Below are 25,596 nucleotides of genomic sequence, written 5' to 3'. Positions count from 1 at the left end.
GGGCAAGAGGATTAAATTTTCTGGTAAATCTGTTTATTCCATCACTCTCCAGGTGGTGGAGGAGAGAGACAGAGAGACAGAGGGATAAAGACAGAGACAAACAGCCAGAGACAAAGATAGAGACAGACACAAGAGAGAGACAGAGAGATGCCCAGAGAAACAGAGGGATACACACACACACACACACACACACACACACACACACACACACACAGAAACAGACACACACATAGAGACTGAAAGAGAGATATATAGAGACAGAAAGAGACAGAGAGACAGACACACACATAGAGACTGAAAGAGAGATATATAGAGAGACAGACACACACAGATAGATAGACACACACAGAGATAGAGACAGAAGGACAAAGAGAGACTGAGAGAGACACATACACAGGAGACAGAGATTCAGAAAGAGAGAGAGAGAGAGAGAGAGAGAGAGAGAGAGAGAGAGAGAGAGAGAGAGAGAGGAGAGGAGAGGAGAGGAGAGGAGAGGAGAGGAGAGGAGAGGAGAGGAGAGGAGAGGAGAGGAGAGGAGAGGAGAGGAGAGGAGAGGAGAGGAGAGGAGAGGAGAGGAGAGGAGAGGAGAGGGAGAGACAAAGGGGGGCAATGGGAGAGGAAAATAAAGAGAGAATCTACAAACATGTATATGTACAGATATACATGAAAAAGCCCCTGCTATCAAAGAGAAACAATGTAGGAAGAAAATAAAGAAATAACCATTTATTCAGTGCTTATCATGTGTCAAGCACTGGATTAAATGCTTTACAAATAAGATCTCATTTGTTCTTCATACAGCTCTGTATAGTTTACTAGAAAAAGGCCCTGGCAGTAGAGTAGTGGGACGAGTAGGGAGGGATGATTACAGAAAATTGTGCAAAACTGTTCAGAGTCAACAATGAAAGATAATCTTGAGGTAACGGAGGCACTAGGAGCTGAGGGACCAGGACAAACCTCCTGTAGAAGATGGCTCTTGAGCTGAGTCTTCAATGGAGGCAGAGGCCAGAGCAAAGAGAATCCCAGAATTTTGGAGAGTTCCGGCTTTTCAAGTCTCAGCTGGTATTCTGGTTTTCACGGTTTCCCCATTGCTCAGTAGACCTGTCATTAATGTTTGCTAAATTGAATTCTATCAGATTGCGTTGAATCTCTACAAACTCAGTAAAGATTGTCTATTTATCTTGTTTAGTTTGTCTACACAATGTGACTGATAGATCTTGATTATTAACCCCAAATCTTGCTACTAGAATATTGATTTCTAAAATAATCATAGAAATTGGAGTTTCTAGGATATACCCATGAGAAAAATAGAAGAAAAAAATAGCCTCTTGACAGCAGGTCCTGTTTCATTGTTGTCTTTGTATTCCCAAAGCTTAGTCCAATGTATAACACATAATAGGCACTCTTAATTAGTGCTTGTTGACTAGCTATGAGCAAACCAAAGTTCTTTTTCTGAAATTAATCTAATAGGAGCAACTCCATGGATTTAAAACCTTTGGTTGACTCTTCTTCCTCCATGTTTGAGACTCAATGAACCATTTACTCTTTTCAAGACTCAGTCATTGATTACATCCTTTAAAATGATAGCTGTTTGGAGGATGTATGAAATCACTGATTGGACAGAAAATATGGATTTTCCAACCAAGATGTCGTTTTGTCCTTTCCTCTGACTTCATTGGCCTTGGGGCATATGTCTTGCAGTGCTATCTCTTAGTGTGCAATTTAGTGACTTTTTATGTGGAATTTCCCAGAGATGAAATTAGGGGCTTGCTTCTTTCCCTCCTCCCCAAGCTCCCAATAAGCTTCCATTTGTGATGGCAGTGACTCCAGAGTCCATCCATCCAGCTTTCTCACATTACAGATCAAAACATAGAGACTAGAAGAGTTAAAGTGATTTACATACAAATAGACAGTATCAGAAGGTTTTGAACTTAAGTCCCCTGACTCTAGAATCAGAATTTTTTTTTTTTTTTAGGCTGGGGTTAAGTGACTTGCCCAGGGTTACACAGCTAGGGTTAGGGTTAAATGTCTGAGACCGGATTTGAACTCGGGTCCTCCTGAATTCAAGGCTGGTGCTCTATCCACTGCACCACCTAGCGGCCCCGAATCGGAATTTTTAAAGTATACTACACATCTTTTCTCAATTAATTTATCAATTAAGAAGTATTTTTCTGATGCCTGTGAAGTACCAGGTACAGTGCACTGGGCAGTAGGAATACAGAATCAAAAATGAACCTAGGAGGACTGATATTCTTTCAGAGGAAAAAGAAAACATATATACATGTGGAAACAAAATAGATCCAAGCTTATTGTGTGCATGTAGGGGGGGGGAGGCAGAGGAGCTTAAAGTTTCTGGACGAATAGGAGGAGCCTGCTGCTGTAGGACATGGTATCTAAGGTAATTTTTAAAGGAAATTTGGGGTTTTCAGAGGGAGAGGAGAGTTTGCAGAGTATTTCAGGCACATGAGACAAAGGGATGGAGATGGTAGCTGCTGTGTTGTATGTGAAGACCAGTGAAAGAACTGATTGTACTGGATGTGAAGGAGAATGTTGCTTAATCAGACCAGAAAGCTAGAGCAAGGTCAATTATGAGGACTTTAAATGTCAGACTGATGAGTTTATATTTCATGGAGATTGCAAGGAACCACTGGGAACTTATTGAATAGGGGAATAGCTATGGTTTAGAAATTTTTTTCTTTCTTTTTTGGAGAAGCCAACCACTTCTTTACTAATCCAATAAGTACCTGAGGCAGGATGAATTAGAATAATAGAATTCCAGAATGGGATAACTGTAACAAGATCTACAAACCCTTCCAGGAACATTCTGGACTATTAATTTTTTAGAACTTATTGTTGATTTGCCAACATGTTTGGCTGCCTGGCTGTGCTCCTAAAATTTCCTTGTGGCCCAATTTCTGGGATTAAATAGCTCCTGGGACTCATTTAGGGCCCTTCATTATTCCGACTCTAGGATTAGGATATTATGATGATTTAAAAAAATTACTGTAGAATAATGACTGAGGGCAGCAAAGGGAGAAATATGTCTACTCATTTGCTATATTTGAAAACTGCACTTATTGAGACAATTATGAGTGTGTTTATGTGAGTGTGTGTGTGTGTGTGTGTGTGTGTGTGTGTGTGTGATGGAAGGATTAATGTTGCTTTGAGAAGGCTTGAAGATCAATGACTAAGTAAGAATAGTCCCAAATGCCATTATTTACCATTCAGATCTGGTTTCTTTGGTTCCGCAAAGGCAGCTCATTGGGATTAGCTAGCTTGCCAGGCACAAGTTGTTCTAGGGAGAACAAGACACGAAACTTGGCTACTTCCAGTCACATGAAAATAATTTGAAAAAAAGACGAAAAGAAAAAAAGTGCAGGGATGTTAAATTGAAGTCTTGTTTTATAATTAGAGTTAAATTAATTGACAGCCTTTTAGAGGAGAAACGCACGAGTGAGGAATAATAGACTCATGTTGAAAATAGAGTTCTTCCTTCTCATGCAGCTAAAGGGTGATTTTGAAACTCATTTTATTCTTGCTTATCTCAATCCTGTAGACCATTTTGGGTTACTGAACTGGTAAAAGACAGAGATTCATTCCACCAACACTAGAAATATTAAATTGGCTTCATTGGTGTCTTCATTATTGACTCGCTTCTCATAAAATAAAAAAAAATAGTTCTTTCTTGCTGTTGCAATTCAGTCTTAGGCACAGATGCTGCCTTCAGCCATTAGCCTTCTTACTCTCAGCAAAGGACCTTGGGGATTTGAGGCTCCAAAGAGTTCCACTAACATTTGAACTTGGAGGAAATCCCACTGGCCTGTGGCCTCAGTTTAGGTTTCCAGTCCAGAAACATCAGAGGACCCTGCTAATTCAGCTGTGATTGGAGCACTCTTTTCATACACATTATTGGGTAGAACTCAAGAAGGATCAGCATATGTGCTTCATGCCAACAAGCTGCAGGATTCCCTTTTCTTCTCTGTCTTCATGAACCCAGCATCCGAATGTCTATTCACATCCTTTTGGAGTAAGCCAGATCATTCATAGATCATTTGTGTAACTTAGAAGTCATTTCTCCAGGGAAATGCATAATCTTGGTACAATATTTTATCAACATAAATTATCCTTGTATTTTTTACTAAAATAGGATAAAAATCTAGGTCCTAAAATATATGAAAAAGTTCTGATTTATTTTGGTTTGTTGCTGTATTTTTGTGTATAAAGGCATGGATAGTAATTCAGAATTTTCCCATATGCAATAGATAGTAGTAATGAAAATATTTCAGTGCTTTAGTGGACCTGCCTTCTTTTCTAACTCTACAGCCCATCCAATTTCTTTCCAATCACCTGTAAGCCACTTGAGGGCAGGAGCTGTTTTTGGTCTTCTCTTTGTATACTTTATAGTGCTTAGAACAAAGTAGGAATCTTTTTTTTTAACTTACAATCCACTAAAGCCCCCCATTTTTATTAAAGTTTTTTATTTTTCAAAACATATGTATGGACAACTCTTCAACATTAGCCCTTGCAAAACCTTGTGTTCCAATTTGCCCCTTGCCCCATGTCCTCTCCTAGATGGCAAGTAGTCCAATATATGTTAAACATGGTAGAAATATACATTAAATCCAATATATGTATACATATTTATATTATTATCATGCTGCACAAGAAAAATCAACTCAAACCAGTAAAAGGTAAACCAGTAAAAAAGAAAAAAGTGAAGCAAAATAAAGTGCAAGCAAGCAACAACAAAAGAGTGAGAATGCTGCAGAATGGACTCTTAGCACATGCAGAGAATTGTCTTGAGCTACATCAGAACTAGAAAGAGCATGGTGAGAATATGACAAATTAGAATATAATGTAACAATTACAAGGAACCAAATGAAAGAACAATCGGATCGACGTGGCGAAGTTCGGACAGAGTCAGCAGGAATTTAGCATGCACAGATTCAGAAAGAACTTTGAAGAATTCAAGATATCATGGAAGGTTTGAGCAAACATAAACAGCAAGGAGGCACCAAGAGGCTGGTCCAAGGCTGAATGAATCATTTCCAGTCCTTCTCAGCCCTTATATGCCTTAGTACAATTACATCATCACAGCATACTGAATATGTGTGAATTAGAGAACCATTACATCGCCATACTAAGTACCAAGTACATATGTGAACTAGAGAATCATTATCATCAATTCCACTGAGTTAACACCTTGTTTCAAGTAGACTTCTCCAGATTTTCTGCCCTCTACAGAATGCTATGTTGTAGTCCACACTCAGCTCCCATAGTTCTCTCTGGGTGTAGATGGCTCTCTTCATTATTGAACAATTTGGAACTGGTTTGAATCCTCTCATTGTTGAGAAGAGCCATGTCCTGTTTAATCTTCTTGTTGCTGTGTATAATAATCTGGTTCTGCTCACTTCATTTTGCATCAGTTCATGTAAATCACTCCAGGCCTCTCTGTATTCCTCCTGCTGGTCATTTCTTACAGAACAATAATATTCTATAACATGCATATACCATAATTTACCCTACCATTCTCCAATTGATGGGCATCCATTCAGTTTCCAGTTTCTTGCCATTATAAAGAGGGCTTCCACAAACATTTTTGCACATGTGGGTCCCTTTCCCTCCTTTAATGTCTCTTTGGGATATAAGCCCAGTAGTAACACTGCTGGATCAAAGGGTATGCACAGTTTGTTAATTTTTTGAGCATAGTTCCAAATTGCTCTCCTGAATGATTGGATCCGTTCACAGTTCCACCAATAATGCATCAGTGTCCCGGTTTTCCCATATCCCCTCCAACATTTGTCATTATCTTTTCCTGTCATTTTAGCCAATCTGAGAGCTGTGTAGTGGTATCTCAGAATTGTCTTAATTTGAATTTCTCTGATCAATAGTGATTTAGAGCATCTTTTTTATATGACTAGTAATAGCTTCAATTTCTTCATCTGAAAATTGTTCATATTCTTTGACTATCAATTGGAGAATGGCTTAAATTCTTATAAATTTGAGTCAATTCTCCATGTATTTTAGAAATGAAGCCTTTATCAGAACCTTTGAATGTAAAACTATTTCCCCAGTTTGTGGGATTAGTTTTATTTGTACAAAATCTTTTTAACTTAATATTATTAAAATTACCTATTTTGGGTTCAATAATGATCTCTAGATCTTCTTTGCTCACAAATTCCTTCCTCCTCTACAGATCTGAGAGGTCAACTACCCTATGTTTTTCTAATTTGTTTATAACATCATTCTTTATGTCTAGACCATGAACCCATTTTGACCTTATCTTGGTATATGGTGTTAGATGTGGGTCAATGCTTACTTTCTGCCATACTAGTGTCCAATTTTCCCAGCAGTTTTTAACAGATAGTGAATTCTTATCTCAATGACTGGGGTCACAAGGTAGGAATCTGATAAATGAAATTGAAGTAGATTGAAATTGATTTATTATAGGATTGGAATATGAAAATGACCCAACTATATCTTGAAGGACACACACACACACACACACACACACACACACACACACACACACACATATATATATATATATATATATATATATATATACATATATACATGTAAAAAAGAAATAAGATAAAGTCTAAAAGAGAGAGTGAGCATAAGAAACAACATGGAACAGTTGAGAATGGACTAGTTCTTGCTTTTGGTACATATTGGCTGTGGAACTTTGAGTAAGACAATTCACTATTAAATATCCCCTAGCAATACTGTAAGACAATTCATTTTGTTCTTCTTAGTTTGGGACTCCTTGTTCCACTTTTCTAGCATATTGCCTAGATGTAATTGGCACTTAATATATGCCTATTAATTTAGAATTAAATTAAAATCAATTTAGAATAATTGCTGCTGTGTATTGAGAGAGGAAGCTTCCATACAGGGAACCCCCACATCAAACAAATGACAAGTTCAAGATAAAAACAAATAAATTTAAAAATAATTATTCATCTCTCTGTTAGGAAAGTATTAGAGAATAATTTTTCTTCTTTATTTACTGGCATTGGTGAACTTTTCCAAATATTCCTTGCTTGTCTTGGTCTTGAAATTGTTAAAGAAAAGTTTTTAGCTATCACCTTCCATGGCCAAATTCAATGTTGCCATTTGAAATTTCCTGTTTCTTCACTTTGGTTCTTACCTGTCTTAGGGTAGTGGTCCTAGAATGGTTTGAGTTCAAGGACAACAAATGAGGTTCTTGTCAGAATGTTAAGTTTGGAAGAGAAGAATGTGAATTTTTGGCCCAAAGAAGGATGACAGACACTTGGCTGATTGTCTTCAGGGTCTTTTTCTTGCTATGTATTACAAATATAAATGTGGGCCTATGCCCATGTATGTGCCCAGAGAATGACAGAACACTGATTAACCTATTCATAGTAAGGAATATTTCTGACCATTAAAAAAAACAAAACAAAACAAAGGTCTGCTGTGGCATATGTGATAGAGGATGGGCCTTGGATCTAGCAAGATTGGAGTGAAGTTCTTTGATACACCCTGGTTAAGTGAGGGAGGTAACCCTTCAGTGTTCTGGGCAGCTCTGTGAGAGTCTATGTTATAGTTGAATTGCTGATCTCCCATCATCATAGCATCCTGCATTGAGAGGTAGAAGAGAGTACAGAAGCTATTTAGGCTAACTCTTTCATTTTATAGATTAGGAAACTGAGGCCAGGGAGATCAGGCAGATTTCCCAGGGTCACGAAGTGACCTCTCTATTCTGTGTCAGAGGAATATTTCTGAAGCAAGCCCATTATGATTAGGGTCACAGTATCGGGGTTTTTTGATGGAGAAAGTTTTTACACTTACACCGATGATGAAATAATAGATTGAATTCAACAAGAAAAAAATGTTGTTTCTTTTTCATACAAGTAGATGGTTTCTTTGTTAAATTAAAGCATTTTAAATTTCTTGCAGCCCGGCCTTTAACACCCTTTACTTTCTTGCAGAAATACAAAGAGTATGAGAAGGATGTTGCAATAGAAGAAATTGATGGCCTCCAGCTGGTGAAAAAGTTAGCGAAGAACATGGAGGAGATGTTCCATAAGAAGTCCGAAGCTGTCAGGGTGAGTGTCTGGGTCTTGCCTTCTCTATGGGGTTTTTAATAAGAAATCCAAATGGCTTCCTCCTTTCTTACTCTGCTCAGACTATGAACTTTTAAAATACCTAGCTCTTCAGGGAAAAATACATAGGTCACACTTTTAAATGTAATGTCCACTATTAACATTTCATCCTTCATTCTCTTTAGTTTGGACAGTCCATAAAATAGCAAATCTTAACAATCAGCTCTAAGTGTGTTCCAGCTTTTCCAGTACATCCACAAAAAAGAAAATATTAGATTTCCAAAAATTTTCTGAACACTCAAGTTTCAATAGGAAGCTGATATATACAAATCAGGAATTAACCAAATGTGGTTTATCATCTAGAAAATGATTACTTTTCTATATGGCGCACTAGAAGGTAAGCTAAATTAAAAGACATATGTGGGTTTAACATTTTCTAGCCTCATTTTCCTTATCTGTAAATTGGAGAAATAGTGTTTCACCTTCCTCATAGTATAATTAGAAAGAAAGCATACTGAGAATTTTAAAATATGAAAGAAATGAAAATTCTTATTATTGGTTCATTTTGGGTGATCAATAGAGGCTGAGCTTGAGGGCAGGGACACAAAACTGTTTTTGTTCTGAATCATAATAGAAGATATCAGGAGTTCTAGGAGCTTGAGCGCAATCCACAAAGGAGGCAGAACAACCAAATGGAAATATATTGGGTTTACATAAAGTTTATGGATCAAGAATTGTATGGGATATCCAAAGATCAGAACCGATAAGAAAACTGAGACATAAAAAGGTGAAGTAACTTTCTTAGAATTATACATGGAAAAAGAGGAAGAGAGGGAATTAGAAAGAACCTAGATCTTCCACCAAGCACAGAGTAAGTTTTTGATAAATGGTTGTTGATTGTGAGCTTGATTGATTAGCTAATGTTTTCCCTCTGGTAACTCTTAAAAATATTTATTTAACATTTTCTTCCAGTTATATTCAAAACAATTTTTTTCACATTTGTTTTTAAGATTTTTGAGTGCTAGCTTCTCTCCCTTATCACCACCCAGAATTAAAAAGCCACATGTGAAATTTGCAAAACATTTCCATCGAAGTCAAGTTGTGAAAGAAACCATAGTTGAAAATAAAGAGTGAAGATAGAGAAAGTGAGAATACTTTGATTTGTAATCAGACTCAATAAGTTCCTTTTCTTGGTGTGGATAGGATTTTTTATCATAAGTCCTTCAGAATAATTGTAGATGATTGTACTACTGAGAGTAACAAAATCATTTACAATCAATCCTCCCAGATTGCTATTATGTTGTATACAGTATATCAGTATATTTCACTTCATTCATGGAGGATTTTCCAGGTTTTTCTTTTATTTTTTCCGGAGAGCATCCTGCTCATCATTTTCCAGAGAACATTAGTATTCCATCAGAGAAACTTGCTTCCAAATTTTTTTACAATTGTTATTGCTAATTGTTTTTCCCCCTATTTATTCTTTCTCTCCTTTCACCCTGTCTCTCCTCTACTGATCATTCCCACTCCCAATAGGTTTTCTCTTTTAATACCTTCCCTCCCTTTCCATGTCCCATTCCCCTACTATTTTCCTTCAGGGTAAGATAGATTTCTGTACTCCTATTGAGTGTGCATGTTATTTTTCTTTGAGTCAATTCTGATGAGAGCAAATCTGATGAGGGAAATTCTCTTTCCCTCCACTGTACAAGCTTTTTCTTGCCTCTTTTTTATGGTAGATAATTTGTGCCATTCCACTTCTCCTTTTACTTTTCTCCCAGTACATTCCACTTTCATCATTTTAAAAAAGATATTATCTCTTCATATTCAACTCACACCTGTCTATGTATACTCCTTCTAACTGCCATAATAAGGAGAATGTTCTAATGAGTTACAAGTATCATCCTCCCATGTAGGAATGTAAACAGATAAACCTTATTAAGTCCCTTATGATATCACTTTCCTGATTACCTCCTTATGCTTCTCCTGTATTTGAAAATCAAATTTTCCATTCAGTTCTGGTCTTTTCATCAGAAATGCTTGAAAAATCCTCCATTTCATTAAATGACCACCTTTTCTTCTGAAGGATTATACGCAGTTTTGCTGGGTAGGTGATTCTTTTTTTTTTAATTAATTTTATAATTATAACATTTTTTTTTGACAGTACATATGCATAGGTAATTTTTTTTTACAACATTATCCCTTGTACTCCCTTCTGTTCCGAGTTTTTTCCCTCCTTCCCTCCATCCCCTCCCCTAGATGGCAGGCATTCCCATACATATTAAATATCTTATAGTATATCCTAAGTACAATATATATGTGCAGAACCGAATTTTGTTGTTGTTGTTGTTGCAAAGGAAGAATTGTATTCGGAAGGTAAAAATAATCTGGGAAGAAAAACTAACAAAAAAACTCAATGCTATCAGTTTACACTCATTTCCCAGTGTTCCTTTTCTGGGTGTAGCTGATTATGTCCACCATTGATCAATTGGAATTGGATTAGCTCTTCTCTATGTTGAAGATGTCCACTTCCATCAGAATACATCCTCATACAGTATCATTGTTGAAGTGTATAATGATCTCCTAGTTCTGCTCGTTTCACTCAGTATCAGTTGATGTAAGTCTCTCCAAGCCTCTCTGTATTCCTCCTGTTGGTTATTTCTTACAGAACAATAATATTCCATAGTAACATTCATATACCATAATTTACCCAACCATTCTCCAATTGATGGACATCCATTCATTTTCCAGTTTCTAGCCACTACACAAAGGGCTGCCACAAACATTTTGGCACATACAGGTCCCTTTCCCTTCTTTAGTATTTCCTTAGGATATAAGCCCAGTAGTAGAACTTCTGGGTTAAAGGGTATGCATATTTTGATAACTTTTTGGGCATAATTCCAGATTGCTCTCCAGAATGGTTGGATTCTTTCACAACTCCACCAACAATGCATCAGTGTCCCAGTTTTCCCACAGCCCCTCCAACATTCATCATTATTTGTTCCTGTCATCTTAGCCAATCTGACAGGTGTATAGTGGTATCTCAGAGTTGTCTTAATTTGCCTTTCTCTGATGAATAGTGATTTGGAACACTCCTACTCTAATTCCTTGAATCTCTTTCTCAGCTCTTATTGCCAAGGCTAGCGTTTCTAGTACTATATTGAATAGTAATGGTGATAGAGGGCAACCTTGTTTCACTCCTGATCTTACAGGGAAACGTTCCAGTTTATCACCATTACATATGATGTTTATTGATGATTTTAAATATATGCTCCTTATTATTTTAAGCAATAGTCCATTTATTCCTATATTCTCAAGCGTTTTTAGTAGGAATGGATGTTGGATTTTATCAAATGCTTTTTCTGCATCTATTGAGATGATCATATGGTTTTTATTAATCTGATTATTAATATGGTCAATTGTGCTAATAGTTTTCCTAATATTAAACCAGCCCTGCATTCCTGGTATAAATCCTACTTGATCATAGTGTATTATCCTGGGGATGATTTTCTGAAGTCTTTTTGCTAATATCTTATATTTTAGCATCAATATTATTAAGGAGATTGGTCTATAGTTTTCTTTCTCAGTTTTCACCTGGTTTAGGTATCAGTACCATGTCTGTGTCATAAAAGGAATTTGGTAGGACTCCTTCAATCCCTATTTTTTCAAATAGTTTATATAGCATTGGAGTTAGTTGTTCTTTAAATGTTTGGTAGAATTCACATGTAAATCCATCTGGTCCTGGGGATTTTTTCTTAGGGAGTTGGTTAATAGCTTGTTCTATTTCTTTTTCTGAAATGGGACTATTTAGACTACTTACTTCTTCCTCTGTTAATGTGGGCGAGCTATATTTTTGAAGGTATTCTTCCATTTCATTTAAGTTATCGAATTTATTGGCATAAAGTTGAGCAAAGTAGCTCCTAACTATTGTTCTAATTTCCTTTTCATTATTGGTGAATTCTCCCTTTTAATTTTCAAGACTAACAATTTGCTTTTTCTCTTTCCTTTTTTTAATCAGATTTATTAAGGGTTTGTCTATTTTGTTGGTTTTTTCATAGAACCAACTCTTAGTTTTATTAATTAATTCAATAGTTTTTTTACTTTCAATTTTATTAATCTCACCTTTTATTTTTAGAATTTCAAGTTTCGTGTTTGTCTGGGTTCTTTTAATTTGTTCCTTTTCTAGCAATTTTAGTTGTAAGCCCAACTCGTTGACCCTCTCTTTCTCTATTTTATGCAAGTAGGCCTCTAGAGATATAAAACTTCCCCTTATTACTGCTTTGGCTGTATTCCACACATTTTGGAATTGTCATTTTCTTGAGTGAAGTTATTAATTATGTCTATGATTTGCTGTTTTACCCAATCATTCTTTAGTATAAGATTATTTAGTTTCCAATTATTTTTTGGTCTATTTTCTCCTGGCTTTTTATTAAATGTAATTTTAATTGCATTGTGGTCTATTTCTGCCTTACTGCATCTGATTTTGAGGTTTTTATGTCCTAGTATATGATCAATTTTTGTATAGGTTTCATGAACTGCTGAGAAGAAAGTATATTCCTTTCTGTCTCCATTTAGCTTTCGCCAAAGATCTATCACATCAAACTTTTCTAGTATTCTATTTACCTCTTTGACTTCTTTCTTGTTTATTTTGTGGCTTGATTTATCTAATTCTGAGAGTGCAAGGTTATTATATTATATTATATTATACATTATAATTATAATATATAATATACATAATATATATAATATATACATATAATATATAATACATAATTATATATTATAATGTATAAATACATTATAATTACAAGGTTATTATATTATATTATATTATATATTATATTATCCAAAACTGTTATAGTTTTGTTGTCTATTTCTTTTTGCAGGTCTCTCAATTTCTCTTTTAAGAATTTAGATGCTGTACCACTTGGTGGGTATATGTTTAGTATTGATATTGCTTCATTATCTATGCTACCTTTTAGCAGGATCCTTATCTCTTTTAATTAGATCAATTTTTGTTTTTGCTTGATCTGAGATGAGGATGGCTACCCCTGCTTTTTTGGCTTCACCTGAAGCATAGTAGATTCTGCTCCACCCTTTTACTTTTAGTTTGAATGTATCACCCTGTTTCAGGTGTGTTCTCCTTGACATGGGAATTCCAGAATTTGGCTATAATATTCCTGGGAGCTTTTATTTTGGGATCTCTTTCAGAAGATGAGCAGTGGATTCTTTCCATTTCTATTTTATCCTTTGATTCTAGACTCTCAGGACAGTCTTTCTTGATAACTTCTTGAAAGCATTTTTTTCCAATGAGATATTAGCTCTTTAGCAAGTGAAATTTAAAGTTTTAAAGAACCATGAAATGCAGGATCCCAAGAATCAAAATCTCCCTTTCTGATGACAAAATGGAAGTCTTATTGTTGTTCCTTTGTTTCCATTAAGCTTGCTGTCCACATTTTAAGTAGCTCAAGCCAGAAGCCTAACAAATATGACGCTATCAAGGCTCTATTCCCAGAGTGGAAAATTCAAAGGGAATGAGAAATTCTGGCTCAAAAACTAGGAAAGGGGGGTTCATGTTCTGGGATAAGAACCTGCAGCCCATTGCTTCTTGTTTCATTAAAAAAACAAAACAAAACAAAACAAAACTCCAATGACTGTCATCTGTCATTTCTCCAAGACTCTTTCCTCTGCTTTTTCTAGGTAGACTAACCTCTCATTGTTTACAAGCAGTGTCCATTCTGGTGTCCTCCAGAAAGAGCCTCCCTTCCTATCTTCATTGATTTACAGGTTTAGAGCTAGTAGGATTTCAGAGGTCATCTTGTTCAACTCTTTTATTTTCCAAATGAGTGGATGGAGATCTGATGATGTTTAATGACCTGTTCAATTCACATAAAGAAAATGTGCAAAGTTGGGCTGTGGATTTTAGATCTTGCATGTTTTCTGCTGCACCTTATTATATATAGTTTGAGTTGTGGGTTTGAGGTCCTAAATTTTTTCTAATTCACCCAGTTGTTCACTTAGAATGAATAACCTATTTATTACGTTTTTGCTTCACAACTACTAGTTTTTATTTGTTTACTTAAAGGAGAGATCTTTTTGTTAAAAAGAGTGATTTTTTTTTAATTGAAAGAATCTTCATAGCTCCCACAGCTTTTGGCAGATTTTCTGGACCCTGAAGTGTTGATGTCCCTAATTAAATGAATTAAAAGAAAAGTCAGAGTTAGAATTAGACTAAATACTTGAAGATGGGGAACCTTAGGCCACATCTTTGTTGTTTTGGGACCTTTAAAATTAATAGAAGCCCTTTGGTTGGGGGCTAGAATGAATAGAGTAAAATATTCTATAAAAATTTCAGAAATCCCCTTCCCCTTTTTTTCCCCTGTAAAAATCTTTGAACTAGGTCCAAAGTGTTTTGCTTGGTGATAGATGCTATGTGGCACTTGGAGAATAAAACAAAACTCATTTCTTGGATCCAAAATGGCCCCAGGATGGAGTCAGCCAGAATTTCATGAAACCCATTTTCTAAAATACTGCCTATGGAATTCTGAGAACAGATGTCGGTGTTGGGAAAGCTAATGTACCCAATTCCTCTGATACATTGGTAGATGAGTTTTGATTTTCTCAAGCTCTTTAAGGAGGAAAAAAAATCACCAAAGTAAGTCAGAGTTTTGTTTGGAAGCAGCGGTATGGTTGGAATTGTGCTTAGTTCACATTGTGAGCTAAAAAAACCCATTGGAAACAGTTACCAGACCTGTGGTCACCTAGAATGCTATTAAGGGACCTTTGAAAAGTCTGTGTAGATGCTTATTTGACTTGGGGCAGAAAAAGAAAAAAAATCCAATGTTTTTCCTCCTATAAAAATATGTTCTTTAAATGGGTATAATTGCCAAAAGCTTTAAAAACCCATCTTGGTGTGGTTCTGTGTACATCCAAAAGCTATAAGGTTTGGTTAAAATTATGTTAGAGGCAGCAGTAGGGCCCTTTCCCCCTACCACCCACTGAGAAGGATACTCAGTTCAAATTTTAGATTGGGTTGGTTGGTCATTTACTTGAGTTAAATGAATCCACCCTTAAAATATTTCCATCTGGCATTCAGGGTTATAGAACTAGAGACTTCAGAAGTCCTCACTGCAGCCCTTTGGTTTTACAGAGAAAAAAAAATTGAAGCCTTGTAAAAAAGTGACTTGTTAGGGATACACAGTGATCTTCTATTATCTCAGTTCCTCGCACCATCAAATGGCTCAACATCAGAAATGGATAGGATTTTATCAGTGGAAAGGACATAAAGGAAGTGGTATTAACATCTCTTTTGTTGCTGTATCCTAAGAACTATGGGATCTCTCCATCTGATTTGCTGCTTAAATCTTCTTTTTATGTTGTCTTCCCATTAGAATCTAAACTCCTTGAGAGTGGGGCTGTTTGACTTTTCTATTTGCCTCCTCAGAATGATGTTTTGTATATAGTAAGTGCTTAATAAATGCTGTATTCATTTATTCTTTATAACAAAATTTGATCCCAGTATCTTTGATGCTAAAGCCAGGGTTTTTATTACAATATTCTTCTCAAAAACTCATATATTTATATAAGACAGGAATCCTTACTTGATGGACATGTCCCCAAGAGCTCTGAGAAAAATACCTGCTTCTATGACTGAAGACACGTTCAAGGAAAATTGGGTTCCTCTGATTGGTTATTCAAATTTCTACCTATGCATGTGAAATATTCCCCAAAATGGGCAACCTGTATGGGAACAATCCAGGGAGCTTCAGTAATGAAGAATTGTTCATTTGTGAAGTCTATGATCAGGCTAAACAAAAAAAAAAGAAAGTCGTTTAGAGATGATAGAGAGCCTTTCAAAAAACAACAGGCAAACATCCCTACTCTTTCATGCCTGTTAATCAGGGTTGAGCTTTTATTCTCTTCTGCTCAGACTTGATTTCCTGGTGTTTTTTTTTCCCCCTTCATCCCTTTGCCCAGTGATTAGTTGATTCAGAGTGATTCTCTCATCCTCACCCAGTATTTGAATTACTCTTCAGCCTGTAATTATCCTATCACAGAAAGACCTCTTTCCCTGCTGTCAGATGTTGACGGTAAATGGGAAGCCTGAAGTGCCCGGGCCATTACATAACCTTTGTCATCTGGACGGTAATGGACGAGGGGTGACTTTATTTTTCATGCTGACAAATTGCAAATAGCCTGAACTCTAATAATTTCCATTAACATAATGGTGCTGTCATGGGGGATGCGTCTTAACTAATATTTCCTGCCTATTTTTAATGCCATCGATGGCCCAGATAATTGTTTGGTTCCTTCTTCCGGGGTTTGCCATTTCATATTTTTAACTAAACCTAAACTGGGACAGAGGCAATGAGGTTGCTGTTTGTTTCTGTTTATAAAGACAGCACACAATGAAAAATTGCAGATGAGAGGGTTTTTTTGAATAATATTTTTATTTAAGGTTTTGAATTCCAAGTTCTATTCTTCCCTCCCTTTTTTCCCCATCTATCAGATGGCAAGCAATCAGATATAAGTTATACATGTGCAATTGCAGAAAATATTTCCATATTGTATTCCACCTTACAAGACTTGACTAAAAGAAAAAGAAAGGAAGAAAGGAAGGAAGGAAAAAGGAAAGAAGGAAGGAAGAAGGGACAAATAGAAGGAAAGGAGGGAGGGAGGAAGGAAGGAAGAAAGGGAAGGGTGGAGGAAGGATAGAAATAAGTGAGGAAGGGAGGAAAGAAGAATAGAAAGAAGGGAGGAAGGGAGGAAGGAAGGAAAGGAGGGAGAGAGAGAAGGAGGAAGGAAGGAAGGGAGGGAGGGAGGAAGAGAGGTGGGAGGTAGACAGAAAAGGAGGAAGAAAGGAAGGAGGGAAGGAAGAAAGGAAGGAAGGGAGGGAAGGAGTAAGAGGGAAAGAGAGGGAGGGACAAAGGAAGAAAGAGAAGAAAAGAGGGAGGGATAAAGTAAGGGAGGGAGGGAGGAATGTAGGTAGGTAGAGAAAAATAATATTCATAGTCTCTATTCAATTAATAACAATTCTCTCCCTGGAGATAGATAGCATGTTCATCATTAGTCTTCTGAGATTGTCTTGAATCAGTGTATTACTGAGAAGAGCTAAGTCATTCACAATTCTTCATTGATCAATGTGGTTGTTATTGTACACAACACTCTCCTGGTTCTATTCATTTCACTATGTGCGAGGTTTTTCTGAAAACATCCTGCTTGTCATTTCCTGTGGCATATTTAAACTGTTGGAGCTCTCAATTAATTTGATTAGGCACTTTACTTATTTTTCAAATTCATATGAAAAGAAAATTGAATCAGTGTTCATTAGCTTTTCAAATGATATTTTCTATGTTTTGTTTGCCACTGGAGGGATGGTTTGCAACAATTCAGAAAATATTCATTAAATGCCTGCTCTATACCTGACAAGATGCAAAACTCAAGGGTGCTAAGTTCAAAAAAATGCAGATCAGACCTGACCAGAAGGAGCTTCCATTCCATTGAGGGGAACAAATAAGCAATAGAACAATTTCTCTTGCTATTACTTTCCTGACTCAAGATTGTCCCCTCCTCCCTTCTGTGATTCCTCTCTCTTCAGCTCTTTTCTATGGATTCTTTTTCCTTTTTAGAAAGTAAGCTCCTTGAGAGCAGGAATTATCCACCCCCTCCCTTTGGGTGTCTGTTTGAGAGTACTTAATGAATGTTTGCTGATTGGGTGATTAATAAAGTTAAGAAGATGAGGGAAAACTTTCAATTTCATTTCACAAATATTGTTTAGCCCTTACTATGTAGCAACTATTGTGCTAAGCATTGGGCCCTAAAGACAAATGAAACTGAGTTGGGCCAAAATGGCTGGTCTGTCTTGCAGGTTATATGCTCCCCCCTCTTCATCTCTGCCCTCCCTCTTTCTGTCTCTTCCTTAACCTCTCTCCCTCTACATCTCTGTCTCCTTTTCCCTCACAGCTGTGCTAGCTTGCTTATCCCATGTGGACCTTGGCTGGGCCCGTCTCCACAGGAATTGTTTTGACAGATGCAGCTTTGAGGGCTGAGTAGAAAGTGGGATGATGGTTATGGATAGGGGGATGGAGGAGGGCTGCCATTGCCATGGACTCTTGTGCTTGTCTCCCTGTTGGTGGTTGGTCAGTTGGGTATAGTGATGAGGTCACTGAGTGTAACGTGCTGTTGTCTCCAGAAGCTGCCTATCGCTCTCTGGGAGGAGATCTGCTGTGTCAACTCAAATCTCTCAGACAGATTCTTCTTCCTGTAGAGAGCTGACTTCCCTTCCTGCAGAGAGCAGCCTCAAGTCTGGTCCAGAAACAACTCCCTTTTTCCTCCAGAGCTACCCTCTTTATCCTCCCAGAGAATGGGCATGGGATAATGCAAGGGCTTCTGGGAAGAATTACTTCAACCCATGAACTTGCTCCTTCTAAGCATTCAAGCTCTTTCCCAGGAAAGGCCGGAACTAGAGAATTGTCAAGTACCGACTTAGCACTTTGTAAGAACCTAATATCTCATTATCTCATTAGCACTTAGTAAGAACCTAACAAGTGAGCTTCTTCTCTTTAACTTCTTGCCTTAATAATGGCTACAGGGGCAGGGGTGAAAGCAGTTTGGCTGCTGGTGTGGGGAACCCGGCTATTTCCAAGACTTTGGGGCTCAGGATTCCTAGATGTCTCCATTAGGGTTTGAGAAAGATGGAGAGCATGGTCTAAATTTCCTGGCATATGCTGCTTCCTGGGTTTCCCTGAGGGTGGCTTCCCTTTTCACCTAAGTTGGCTTGCCAATATAAGAGTTTTTGAGAGGCAGAGATGAGGAGTGCTATCTCTTCATGGGGATGGCCTTCAATTATTCAGAGTCAGGAAATGAATTATCAAGTTCATGGTGGTTCAATCTGGCTGGACTACAAAAGGAGGAAGTTGAGGGGCGATGGATCACATTCTAACTGCTGTCAGAAACCTTGAGTTCGAACTCAGGCTCTTCACTTGATCATTCTGGACTTCAGTTTCCTTATCCCTTGAAATGAGGGAGTTAGAGCACAGGACCTCTGAATTCTCTTCTGGCTCCAAGTGGGATCACACTTCTCAGACGTATAACTACAGAAAGAAAAGTCTCCAGAAAGACCTGATTCTGCCACAGATTTCATTGTCAGGGACCCAGGGCAAGAATTTCTGTGCCAGGTTTTTATTCCATCTATGAATTAGGGAGAATAATAGCACCTATCTTCCAGAGTTGTGGTGAGCATGAAAATAATATGTATAAAGTATTTTGCAAAAAATATTATTATTTAATAATATTATCAATGATAGCTTACATTTATATAATTCTTACGGTGTACTAGGTACCATTCTGAGTACTTTATACAAATATTATCTGATTTGATCCTTTCAACAGCCCAACAGGTAAATGCTATTATTATCCTGATTTTACAGATGAGGAAACTGAGGCAAACAGATTAAGTGACTTGCCCAATATCACAGAGCTAGTAAGTATCTGAGGCCACATTTGAACTCAAGCCTTCCGGATTCTATACTTAGAACTCGATCCACCGAGCAACCTAGCTACTATGGCAACAATGACAATGAAACTGGATCTCATCAATATTCTAGATTGACAATAAAGAAGAAAAAAAATCTGACCTAAATTAAGAGATTAAGACATATCCAATTAGTTGGTGTGAAAAAATGCCCTGCTCCAGTTTCCAGATTACATTTAGCACCAGGCCCTGTCTGGAGCAGACAGCTAATAAATGCTTGTTCAATTGAATTGATTGTCTCAGAATGGATGGTCTCAAGGTCACCAGACCACCTTCCCAATTCCGGGGTTGTCTTCCAGGGCCCAGGAGTGATTAGGATGCATCATCTGCTAATTTGCCTTTTCCCTCCTTGACAAGGCCATGGTCAGGGCAAGGTCACTGATTAGATGCTGACATCTTTTATCCATCCCATTGTTTAAATCCCTTTCAAACTTAATTACTCTTCATCATGGAAGGGAGGGGATAGATCTCAATAATGTGCTGTCACTCTTGGAGGTGACTATAACATTAGTAGTAACAACAAATGCATTTCTAAAAGGACTTAAGGTCTGCTTTGTCTCAAAGCATCCTCACAACAAGTCTTGGAGGTCTGTTATCCTTCAGGCCTTCAGTCTTGTCTGACTCTTTTTGAGCCAGAAGACCCTCTTAAGTGCTACTATTCTCTCATTTTACCAGTGAGATAACTGAGGCAGACAGATGTTGGATGAATTGTCCCTGAGAAAGAGCCTGAGAAGATAATTCAAATCCTGATCTTCCTAACTTCAAGTCCAGTCTGCATTATACCACCCTACTTGCCTGTGTCTTTGCAACTGAAAAGTTTCTGTGACTTTTTCCCTCTGAAATAAGCTGGCAATGTATAAAAGGGGTCATTTAAAAGGGAGATATACTTAAGAGAATCACAGATTGTCCAAGTTGGAAGGGACGCCAAATAGCCATGTAACCAAGTTTTACTTGAAAAAGTCTTTCTGGCAACATCTTGACCAGGGCAGATCTATCTTTTCTTGGATTTCCCCAGAGAGGAGCTGCTTGTAAATCCCAGGGGTAGCCCAAGCCAGGGACCCATTGCTCTCATTGCTGACATTAGCCTTCAATTTGCTCCTTTAAATTTGAGCTGTGCCTTTAGGGCCAAGCAGGAAAAGGCTAATTCTCCTTCCATATGCCAGCTTTTGACATACTTGCAATTAGTTGTGTCCCCCCCCCCCCCAGTCTTTTCTTCTGAAACAATTTGATTGCTTTTCCCTGGGCAGCCTGCCAATTTAGCACAGATTCAGAGTCAGATCAAGAAGCCACCATAGAGATCATCCCTTTACAAATGAGCAAACTGAGACCCAGAAAGTCGCAGATGTGTGACTTGCTCAAGATCTCACAGGCAGTGACCATCAAAAACCAGACTTGTATCCTGAGTCTAAATCCTGTCCCAGGGCCCCATTTTCTCCTCTTTTCCTTGAAACTTTATGTTTTAATGCAGAAAGAATACTATTTGTAAACATTGGATTCAGTATTTGATTCTTTTCAAAGTAATCTAAGGTTTCTAAGTGTAACTAAACTTAATCCTATCCTATTTGCTTTCCAATTGGTATCGATAAAATGATAAATTGAGTATTTCTGAAAGAGGGATTCACTTAGAAAAAAAATCCTCACTTCATGTAAAAGTCTAAGAGAAGCTAGAATTTTAAGTTTTTTTCCTCCTCTAGCTACTGGCTGTTCATTGTGAAACTGATTCCTATCCCAGCAGTCCAGGGAAAAGTAATGGTTGTTGTACAGTAATTCAATTTCGGGGTTTTTACGCATGGGTTCACCAATTGGGCTTTATCAGGAGAAGCTGAGACTTTAAAGCCTTTTATCATGAAATTCCACATGCAAGAAGACATTTGTCCTAGGTGACAAATATTACTATTTGCATTTAATAAACATTTACCATCACAAAAAATGGATTTTTGCTCCAACACAGATGAGATTTACACCAATCCTTGAAAAACCAGATGATGCTATGAACCAGGTTCAATGTGTGTATATTTCAAGTGATGTTTTGCAGAGGCTCCTGCATAATGCTTATGGAGATATATGCAAGAACATGGTTTTGGGATTAGGACTATAATAGGGAGGCTAGAATGATGGACTTGGAATTAAAAAGAGCTGAGTTCAAATCCTGCTCCAATGTATGGTTAGGAGTAAAGCATCGAAGTCTTATGTAGTTGTAGAATGTGGATAATAATGGCTGTGGTACCTACCAATCTCACAAGGTTGTTGTAAAGCTTCAATGAGATAATGGAGAGAAAACCCTCAAGTGAAATGGAGTCTAAGCAGCTCATGTTCTAATAGGTAGACATGCAATGTGTATATATAGACATACAGACAATGAGCACCTGAGGGATGAGAAATGGCTTCAGAAGCTATTAATTATTGACTGGAACCTAACATTTAAAAGACCACATGACTGGGACCACACGTTGAGATCTGGAAGAAACTTCTGATTTTAAAGGTAATGAGGTCTAGGGAGGCTCAGAGGCAGCATTTGAACTCAAGATCCTAAGGCTGATCTAGTGATCTTTCTACTGGGGTAGAACCACATGTGATTGTCTACCTTGAATTGCCATTCTCTGCACTGATTCCATCTTTCGATTCTTAAGTATTCTCATCGATTTCCATTTCTTTGGAGTTCCAAAGAGTGTTTCATGGATACAAGATAAATTCAATTTTCAAAGGATCCATATATGGATCTTTATAGGATAGAATAGTAAAGACATTCTGTTTTCTGCAGATTTTCAAAGTGATCTAAGGTTTCTAACTGTAATAAACTTATCCTATCCTATTTGCTTTCCAATTGTATCGATAAAATGATAAATTGAGTATTTCTGAAAGAGGGATTCACTTCGAAAGAAAAATCCTCACTTCATGTGAAAGTCTAAGAGAGGCTCAATGTCCTACCTTGGCTTCCTGAAATGCATAGATCTATACCTCTTTTTGTATATCAACCTGATTACTACCTTATTTACATAAAGGTAAAGTGCTAGAGATCAGAGACAATCTTGTTGATGTCTTTTTCTAATTATCAACTAGCACATAGTAGGCCCACTTACATAGAAAGGTGCTTAATGGTGCTTGTGTTGATGGATTGATTGCATATATATAGCCATGGATGTAGCTCTCCCACACATAAGAAAACATGGCCTTGAAACCACAAACAAAAACCGTAGAAGGCAGCAGCTCAGCCTGCCAAGCCTGAGATTATATGAGATCTGTAAGGCTTTGGTGAAAATGCTTTGGATCAACACGCAGTGTTAAAAACAGATGCAGCCACTTTGTGGCTTTCACAGATTTGACCCCACATGATCCTGAAGTTCCTTTCAAAATGTTGAGATCCTCCAAAGACAATCTCTAAATTCTAATGTCCTTGCTATGCTTGGAGCGGCTTCCCTAATTCAGTAACCTCCATTTTACCAAGAGAAAATCTGACAACATCGTAGAATTTCACATATGCAATAGGATTTTCTACTCTTCCTTCTCTGTCTTTTTCCCTTTTCTTTTTCTGTTTTTTTCCTTTTCTATAACTCAATTATCATCAAAGTTAAACTTGGTCCTACTAAGCCTCTAACCTAACACATCAGCTACATCTGATAATAATTTCATATTCTACAAATGAAATGGGAAAGGTAACTAGGAGAGGAAAAAAAATTAAAATTCTAGCCTCTTTTAGACTTTTACATCAAGTGAGGATTTTTCTTTCTAATGGGTCAAGTTGAACCCAATTGTGGTTTCCTTAATTCTTGTATTAAAATTTTTGCTCAAGTAAAATGTATGGGATTACCTGTCATCGGGGGGAGGGAGTGGAGGGAGGGAGGGAGGGGATAATTTGGAAAAATGAATAAAAAATAAAAAAAAAAATTGCTCAAGATTCTGCATGGCAGAATTAGGATTCAAAGTCTGGTCCAGTGCCTCTAAATCCTGTGCTTTCTCTGCTGTAGTATCATTGTCCCATCCTACTATTTCATTTGCCCCTCCTCCCCCACAAAGACCTGTGAATATACCCATGAAAGAGCTATCATACAGGCGTTCATAATTCCAATATGAATTAATCCCTTTTCTGCAAATCATGGATTTAGAAAGTTGCTTTTTAATATAATTTATAGCTTTAGAAACTTAAAAAGATAAAAAGAGTTTAAATTACTTGTCCAGGTCATATAGCTGACATGTATCAGAGTTTAGGCTTGAATTCAGGCATTCTTGACTCTGGATCCTATTTACTAACCATCTCTCTTTGAAACTTAGTTTATCTTAAAGTAAACACTAATGTAGCACCCATTGTAGTCTCACTTCCTCAAATTACCTAGGCGCTAGCAAGATGGGTCCCTGGATGAATGGCTGCTACTTTAGGTTCTATAAAGTTGCTCCATGGTGAGTAATCCTAGTAACAGTGTTGCTCAGGGATCCCCATTGGTGTGATTTCTAATAACAATCAGCCATTACCTGACCAAATTCAGTTAGCTAGTAGAAAAGATACTTCTCAAAAGGCTTGGCAAAGTAATAGTTGCTAAACATTTCCCTCAAAAGCTTTGATTAACTTTATAGCACAAATACACACAGAGTCCATTTGGTTCACTTTATCACAAATCTGCACAGATTCTATTTTGGGGAGTACAATGTAATTCTTATGGTACACGTGTATAGGGAACACATGGCTAACAGCTCAAAGCTGTGGAACCGCACTTTTCTCTCTCTGTAGATCTCTCTTGAAGGTCAAAGTCTAGTGTGGGATCTAGTGTAATAGATTGATTAATAACTGCAGTGTTTACTTGGGTTGGGTCTTGGAAGGGCCATGTTTCTTAAATGGAGAGGTTGATCTATCTCTGGGTTGGCTCCTCATCTGGCTTGGCTGCTGCAGAGTTCAGACAGGCAAATCTTCCAGCCACTTCATGAGTTCCTCACTGGTCATGGCCACATGGAGAGTAACTTGATAGGTCACTTGGTCATTTGGCTGGCAGCTGCATGGCCGGACCAGGCAGGACATCTATCCACTGAGTTAATGCTTCACAGTGTGCGTTGTCTCTGCTACAAGGATTTATCTATGGACTCCATAATCTTACTCTTTCATGAACAATTGAATTGATGAACAATTACTGCCAGATTTTGGCTTAAATTCACATGACTTTTTTTTTCTGCTGGAGGGAATTACAGTATTTTATTTTTCATCTGGAGTGTTATTGTGCTCTTTCATAAATGGTAGGGACCTTAGACTAGGAATAGGAGAAGACTCTCCTCCTTAAATCCTTTAGGGGCCTGTCTTTGAATTCTGTTAGCCCTGAGAAAAGATACAAGGGATCTAGCATGTCTTGTTTGGCAATTCTTCCTTGTTCCGAGGTAGGAATCCCTCAGTGAAGGACCCCATCCTTACTTATGGTGAACAACCAATTCCACTTTCAGATTCCAATTAGGATCTTCTATGTGGCTGGGAACAGAGGTTTTGAGGCTATTGATGTTTTGAGGAAAGTTCATTATCTTTGATGGCCTTGTCATATCAAACTTATTTTAGCTAAGCCTCAGATCCCTGCTAAGAAATGGAAGGCTTCTTTGACACATAAAAGTCAAATCAAGTCAAGAGACATTTATTAAATACATACTATATGTCAGGCACTGTGCTAAGGGCTGGAGATAAAAAGAAAGACAAAGATAGCTTTTGCCTTCAAGGCTTGCATGTTCACCTTTTCACTGACTTACCTTAATTTTGGTCCTTTATTAGTTTTTAATTTTGCTGAAGTTTATAAGGCTGAAACTTTACACTGAATTCAAGTCAACTCTGGTAATAGGCTTCTTCCATATTACATTGCCTAGCTCTTTTCAGTTAGCTTAGTCTTTTGCACTAATTATTGACTTTCAAAGCATTTTTTCATACTGAAAAATGTAATGGAATAACTGATCAAGCTTCTCTGTTTGCAATTTTTATACGAATCAAGTAGATTCTTTGTCAGTAGCATGGAGAAGAGCAATTCAAATTCAAATTAA

The 25,596-nt window shown here is 37.4% G+C and overlaps 1 protein-coding gene across 3 annotated transcripts in view; it reads left to right on the top strand.

The window, feature by feature from the left end:
• Positions 1-25,596, top strand: part of CACNA2D3 (calcium voltage-gated channel auxiliary subunit alpha2delta 3) — a 1,031,774-nt gene that overhangs the window by 206,144 nt on the left and 800,034 nt on the right. For all 3 annotated transcript variants that reach the window (XM_074284452.1, XM_074284451.1, XM_074284453.1), the window contains exon 3: positions 7,953-8,069. In XM_074284452.1, coding sequence (XP_074140553.1) covers positions 7,953-8,069 — 117 coding nt within the window. The remainder of the gene's footprint in view (positions 1-7,952; positions 8,070-25,596) is intronic.

Source organism: Sminthopsis crassicaudata, chromosome 1 (assembly GCF_048593235.1).
Source record: "Sminthopsis crassicaudata isolate SCR6 chromosome 1, ASM4859323v1, whole genome shotgun sequence".
Lineage (NCBI taxonomy): Eukaryota > Metazoa > Chordata > Mammalia > Dasyuromorphia > Dasyuridae > Sminthopsis > Sminthopsis crassicaudata.
The sequence above is the reverse complement of the archived record's forward strand: the minus strand, read 5'-3'. Positions and strand labels throughout refer to the sequence as shown.